General features: G+C 32.0%; 1 protein-coding gene across 1 annotated transcript; it reads left to right on the forward strand.

Moving 5' to 3' along the window:
* Positions 1-433: 433 nt before the first annotated feature.
* On the forward strand, positions 434-5,396 carry LOC105451926 (peptidyl-alpha-hydroxyglycine alpha-amidating lyase 1). The gene is made up of 6 exons (XM_011692653.1): positions 434-953; positions 1,321-1,513; positions 1,600-2,220; positions 2,300-2,719; positions 2,924-3,118; positions 4,852-5,396. Exons 1-6 carry the CDS (start codon positions 855-857, stop codon positions 5,058-5,060), a joined length of 1,737 nt encoding a protein of 578 aa, XP_011690955.1. The 5' UTR covers positions 434-854; the 3' UTR covers positions 5,061-5,396.
* Positions 5,397-6,500: the final 1,104 nt, after the last annotated feature.

A 6,500-nucleotide genomic window follows, 5' to 3' on the forward strand; every position in this document is an offset into this window, starting at 1 on the left:
ATTTTAATTTATGGATTTCTATCTCGTCAAACTATTTCTAAACAATATCTATACACATTAAAAGAATATATAGTATCAATAAAATAATAACAAAAAATATTATTTTACTTAAAAAGATGATAACTAAAAACGTAAATAATGGAATGTATAAATAATAGAAACATAATAAGTAATAAAATTGCTTTTTTATATATATTCCAAATTAGAATTTACTTCTTTTTAATAAAGACTTAATTAAAAATATTTAATGCTATATATAAATACAATACAGTAACAATTACAATTTATTAAATTTCTTGTGAAAAAATAATCAAAGAGAAAAGAAAGTGATCAATAAAGAAATATATCCTCTGTTAATGTAAATCGACAAAACGATACACGTAGCGCCCTTACACGCGAGCGTTGCGAAACCGTTCTAACCTGTGCTATCGATCGAAGTTAAGAATACACGCAAGGGAACATCTGGTAAAACATACTCCAAACATATTATGGCGTCATGTCCAACTCCACTTGTTGGAAATGTGTATTCTCCTGACACGCCGACATATGTGCTCCAAATTGTTTCGCAATAATACATGCGATAAAACAAATGTTCCAAATGACATTGAGCATGGCATATTACTTTGAGTGCCACTAATGCGGGAAATAACTGTTACTTAGTTTGTCGAACGTGGCTCCGAATGTGTGACATAGACATTTTTGTAAAATTCTCTCGCTTTGCTAAAATATTTCGGTGATCTCGTGAAGTTACAAAGATCTCTGATATTATCCAGTGTATCGCAGACGCCGCTAGTGCTTCGGATATTGTTGAGATAGATTGAAAATACGGAAGTACTTAATGACGATTCTGCGAAATGATGACTCTTCGATATGACACAATCTGCTCCGTTTTAATTTTGCTCCATATTTTAGTACATACCAAGGCAGCACTGAGAGATATTTTGAATGTTCAGGTAATTACATGTAGATATTTTGTAGAAAAAGAAAAATTTAATATTTACATTCAAGTGACTGACTATATATAGTTTTTATAATTAAGGTATAATATATTGTTTATTACATGCTACACTTAATATTTAATAAATTCTATAAACATATAGGAGAAAGAATTATTATACAAATAATTAATAAATTATGCTTGAACTCTAACACGGTAAGAGATAGTGTAAGATTGACATCATGAATCTTTTTATCGCTTTTTGTTTGCCAATATTAAACAATGAAATGATTCACTATGTGTTACACTGTGCCATATGTGTCTTTTGCTGGAAAACACTATATGTAAACGTATAAGAGAAAGAAATTCCTTTTGCATTATAGCATTTACCTGATACCAAGTTTGGTTCAAATGAATATTCTGATGACGATAGAGAATATTTTGATGCTGATGACAGAGATAGAGGAGCCTTAGCACAACCGAATGGCCAACAGAATACAAAAGACCATTTATATTTAAAAGCTGATAGCCACTTTGGCAAAGAGGAGCAAGGAAATACAGATACCTTCGATAAAAGTAAGTATCGACCATTTAGTAAGTTTGATGTTCACATATCGAAATCTACGATTAATATCTTCTCATGCTTGTTATATTTCTTTCAGATATAGTATGGGACGCGCAATGGGGTGCGCAACTGAAACTTACTCAGGCAACAGCAGTTTCCATGGATCCTGACGGCAACGTTGTCGTGTTTCACCGAGGGAAACGTATTTGGGATGTTGATAGTTTTGATTATCAAAATATATTTGATCCCAAGAAAGGGCCGATTACGCAAAATACAATAATCCTTTTGGATAAGAGCGGGAAGGTGATAGTGGAATGGGGAAAGAACATGTTTTATCTCCCGCACGGTTTGACCATCGATCAGTATGGGAATTATTGGATTACCGATGTGGCAATGCACCAGGTATTCAAGTTCGATGCTCAAGACGTAAAAAGTCACATAGAAGAATTGAAACGCGCACAGATTAGCTCAGAGACGAGTGTGTCTAACGGTCGTGCCAGCGCATCATTCGAAAACAGCACACTGAAGCCATCCATAACTTTGGGAACGGCTTTCATCCCTGGCAACAGTGAGAATTTCTTTTGTAAACCAACTGACGTTGCTGTACATAGTAATGGTGATTTTTTCGTCAGCGATGGATATTGCAATTCTAGAATAATTAAGTATAATAAGAATGGCGAATTAATTCTGGAATGGGGTCGACATTGGGGCAGTGGAGGTAATAATAATAAAAAAGGATATTAATAACTATAAACAGTATCTAAATATATACTAAACTAACCTTCGCTTTATTTTAGATTCCGTCTACTCACATTCGCCTCCTTCGCCATACGCGTTTCTCGTCGCGCATGCTTTGGCACTCGCGGACGAAACGAATCACCTTTTTCTAGCTGACCGAGAAAATGGCAGGATATTGTGCTTCTTTGCCAACAACGGTACATTCCATAAGGAATACAAACACCGTGATATTGGTACAAAAATTTACAGCGTTGCCTACGCTCGAGAAAAGTTGTATCTAGTTAATGGACCTGATCTATTCGTGACTAATCCAGTGCCAGTAAGAGGCTTTGTAATTGATGTTTATTCCGGAAAGATATTATCGACATTTCAGCCCAAGGAGGATATGGATAATCCGCATAATTTGTACGTGACGCAGGATGGTTCCGAAATATACGTAGTAGAATTAAATCAAAAGAAAGTTTACAGATTTCTACAAGGTACAATGTCATTAAACGTTACGTCCTACCCTTAGAGAAATTTAATATTGTAAGTATTAAAAATTGGCTAGTGATTAACGTTATTTATTTTGAGTATTAAAAGCACTGTTATTAGTGCTTTAAATTAAATTAAATTTCTCTAAGGATATAGCGATTTATCTATCTTATAATTTATTTAAATGTATCTATCTTTTTGCTTTTCAGGAGTAAACAATTCTGACAATTCGCAATCCACTAAGCGGCATCAACCTAAGATCTTAATACATCCTGATGCTAAAGATGCCGATATCGAAAAGACTAACATGACAAAATTAATCCTAGGCCTTGGCTCAGCAGCCATTTCCTTCATTACAATATGCATTGTGATTGCTGCCATTGTAGCGAGATGCCAAAAACGAGGTAGAGAAAAAAGACGTCATTATAATGAATCGGCTATTGAATTCTCTAAATTAGTAGAATAGAAATAAATGTTCTTCTGATTTGTAGTTGTTTTTTGTTGTAGAATTTTGTTATGCACCTGTGTCTGTTAATTTATTTTTTATATTTATTAAGCACCCATTTATGATATTATAATACATAATTGAAGTTTAGGAATGATACCAGCAATTTAAAATGAAATAACTGTTTTATATTTACCGTTATGTTCATCGTTAAGTCATTGAATTGTTATTATCATACATTAATTATTCCCAAACTTGAAACCCAAACTTATAAACAAATCTCTATAATAGCAGAATTATTCAATAGTATTCCTGTTATACGTATTCGAATTATGCTTATTTCTGTAAGATAACCTATTTATTTTATTTATAAGTTCCTTTAAACTTTAATTTTTATGTTCCTTATATATGTATATACGCATTCCAATTAGAAAGCATCGTGCATTTTATGTACTTGCATTTTACATGTATATACTGATTACAATTTATTAAATTGTAAATATTGAAGATCTAGAATGATTTCTTTTATTAAATCTTTTACATTATTATATTTTATTTTGTATTTAATGTATTGTACTGCTTCTTCTAATTTTTTTCTTCTTATTTAAGTTATTGTTATTTATGTATACATAAATAAAAATATATATTATCTTAATTCTTTAATGTATTGCACTACTCCTTTGAATTTTTTTCTTGTAATAAAAATAGGTACGAAACTGTCTTTTTCCGATTTTGATCTGTTGGTATTCGACATTAAAATATGGGACGAATATTCTTGATACGCATACACTTTTAAGGGATAAAATATTTCTTTAAAAAAATTATTTTCTGACTAAAGCGAATATCATATCTAGTCTAAACTATAAAATATAGAGAAAATTATTTAAAACAAAAATTGATTTGTTTTAAAAATACTTTATAATAATAATACATTTTTTTTATGTTTTTATTTCAAAAATATTGTTATACTATTAAAAATTGTTTTTATTATTATTATTATTATTACAAAATACTCTTGAAATCATTCAATTTTTATTAAAAATTCATTTATTTCTTATAATTTAAACGATATTTGTTTCGAAAATATCCAATTTTTTTAAAAGGGGTATTCCTTAAAAGTACATATGAGCATTGTACATAAAAAAGTATGTATTTTAATCTTGAATATAACATATTAAAATCGAAGGTGAACACTTCCGTGCCTTTTTTTTGTAAGTTATCATTTACGTACACAAGGCGCCACAAATGCCTACTCATCTGAAATTCATTGCAGGGTCACATATACGTATATATTATTATATATACATATATATAATACATATACATGGTTAGTATCCCTGCAAGTTCAGATGAGTAGGCATTTGTGACGCCTTGTATACATAGACAAAAGAGTATATGTTATCTTAATTTTTTAATGTGTTGTACTTTTTAATATTTTTCTCTACATTGTTATTGTTGGTTCTTTTATCCATTATACTTTTACCCATCATAGAGAACAAAGTATATGTATTATCGTAATTTCATTTAATGTTTCTCTTATCAATACTTACACCTATCATAAAACTTTTTAACTTTTTTAAACCTATACATAGTAAGATGTTACGTTATTAGTTGATTGAATGTTGAATACAATATATCGGTTCTTTGGAGCTGAACTCTTTGGATAACTTATAAAACGTTTGAATTGCACAGGATGTTTACTCACGATGCGCAAGAAGATGCGCTGGGAGGCCGAAAGGCGGGAGAATTTCAAGTTGACGAGCCTGCTAGAGAATCGCCGTAGCAGGAGCTTCAAGTTTCTGGATAAACGGCCAAACCCTCGCGATTTCAGCAAGTTGAGCACGGAACCGGAAACCTCAGAGGACGAGCATCCCGAGAACAGTCTCGCGAGGGTGATTTAAGGATCGCTACCGTGTAACGTCATGGCATCGCGCAAACAGTATTATGAAAATGAAACGGAGGAAATCACGCCGTATTGCCCATTGGCGTATGGCGCGATCGTATGATGGATACGAATTGCACGTTGGATTTTTAAATATATTTGCGCCGCGGCGAGCACCGTCCGAGCCGACTCGAACTCGGTCGACGGTACGCGCGCGCGCGCAATGACGACCTTTGCCGACTACCGGATATACAGCTGCTTGACATTACCACTTACTTGTATTTTAATACATTTTTCTTATAATTATAGAAAAGGCTCACAAATCAGTAAAAAAATATTTATTAAAGTTTATTGAAGTTTGTTTAAAATCTTTGTTACATTTATTAAGTTGAATATTTTATTTTCTCGATTTGAAAATTGAAAATTTATTTTAAATGTCATTGGTCAATTGATCGAGGGAAATTTTGATTGAGAGTTTAATCAAGTCATCATTTGTACGGAAGTCGTGAATTGATCATTAATTATGCATTTGCATATATACGTAATATTAAATCGTACATTAGATTGAAAACCGTGTGCAAATCTAAAGAACTGCTTACACAGGATGTATTCTTCAGAAAACGAACAAAATGGTAATGTTAATGGAGCTTGAGAGTATAATTTGTAAGTAAACGCTACAATCACATTCCTGCTCGACGTACCACTAATCCAAATTAACTTTATGTTTGTGATATCATAATCTAGTCAGAATTAAGCTAGTCGTTCCGAGATGACTGCAATTTTTAGGATTTGTTAAAAATGAATAACTATACTCTGTGAGAAAATACTCACGGTTTGCAGAAGCAGTATATAGAGAAAAGAGCGTTACACTAACCGTTATATTGACAAGCTGCACGACGCGCTGAACGTGAGAAAGGGTCATTTTATAATAGCGTTCTATATTCTATATAGGAAAAGAAATAAAATGGGATTAGTTTTCGTCCTATCCCGCCGGGTATTTTCTCCTTGGACAGAGTATAGATTCATTTTTGCTCGCACTTACATATATGCAATGTGTTTATACATATATATTAATTGTTTCCTTTTGCCTTTCAAAGGTGAAAATCTGTGTACATATATCTCACTTTGAGATAATCAATTAACTTTTAACGGTTTTTTTTCTTTCAAAAGGAAAAAAAAACATAAATTGATATTATCAATTTAGATCGCTTCAACCCAGATTTAACACAGTGGACAGAAAGATAAAATCGAAAAATGAACTTATCGATTATTTTTGGTAGGAGAGAAGAAAGTTTGCGATAAATACGCTTCCATTAATCCGTAATTTTCACGTTTGCGGAACTTCATGTAACTGAGGTTGATGACAACGTGCCTTGATTGAATTTTCAAGTTGCACAATATATGCAGTATTGCGGCATGTATACGTCACACGCAAAAAACATTTAAGTCTAAAGTTTGA

The sequence above is a fragment of the Wasmannia auropunctata genome, unplaced genomic scaffold (assembly GCF_000956235.1).
Source record: "Wasmannia auropunctata unplaced genomic scaffold, wasmannia.A_1.0 LD336040.1, whole genome shotgun sequence".
Taxonomy (NCBI): Eukaryota; Metazoa; Arthropoda; class Insecta; order Hymenoptera; family Formicidae; genus Wasmannia; species Wasmannia auropunctata.

What these genes read in the sequence shown, in the direction of transcription:
- LOC105451926 (XM_011692653.1), top strand. Translation starts at nt 855, where the DNA reads ATGATGACTCTTCGATATGACACAATCTGCTCCGTTTTAATTTTGCTC. An exon ending in TACAGATACCTTCGATAAAA is followed by an intron (nt 1,514 to 1,599) that starts GTAAGTATCGAC and finishes TATTTCTTTCAG; the next exon opens with ATATAGTATGGGACGCGCAA. An exon ending in AGCGAGATGCCAAAAACGAG is followed by an intron (nt 3,119 to 4,851) that starts GTAGAGAAAAAA and finishes TGAATTGCACAG; the next exon opens with GATGTTTACTCACGATGCGC.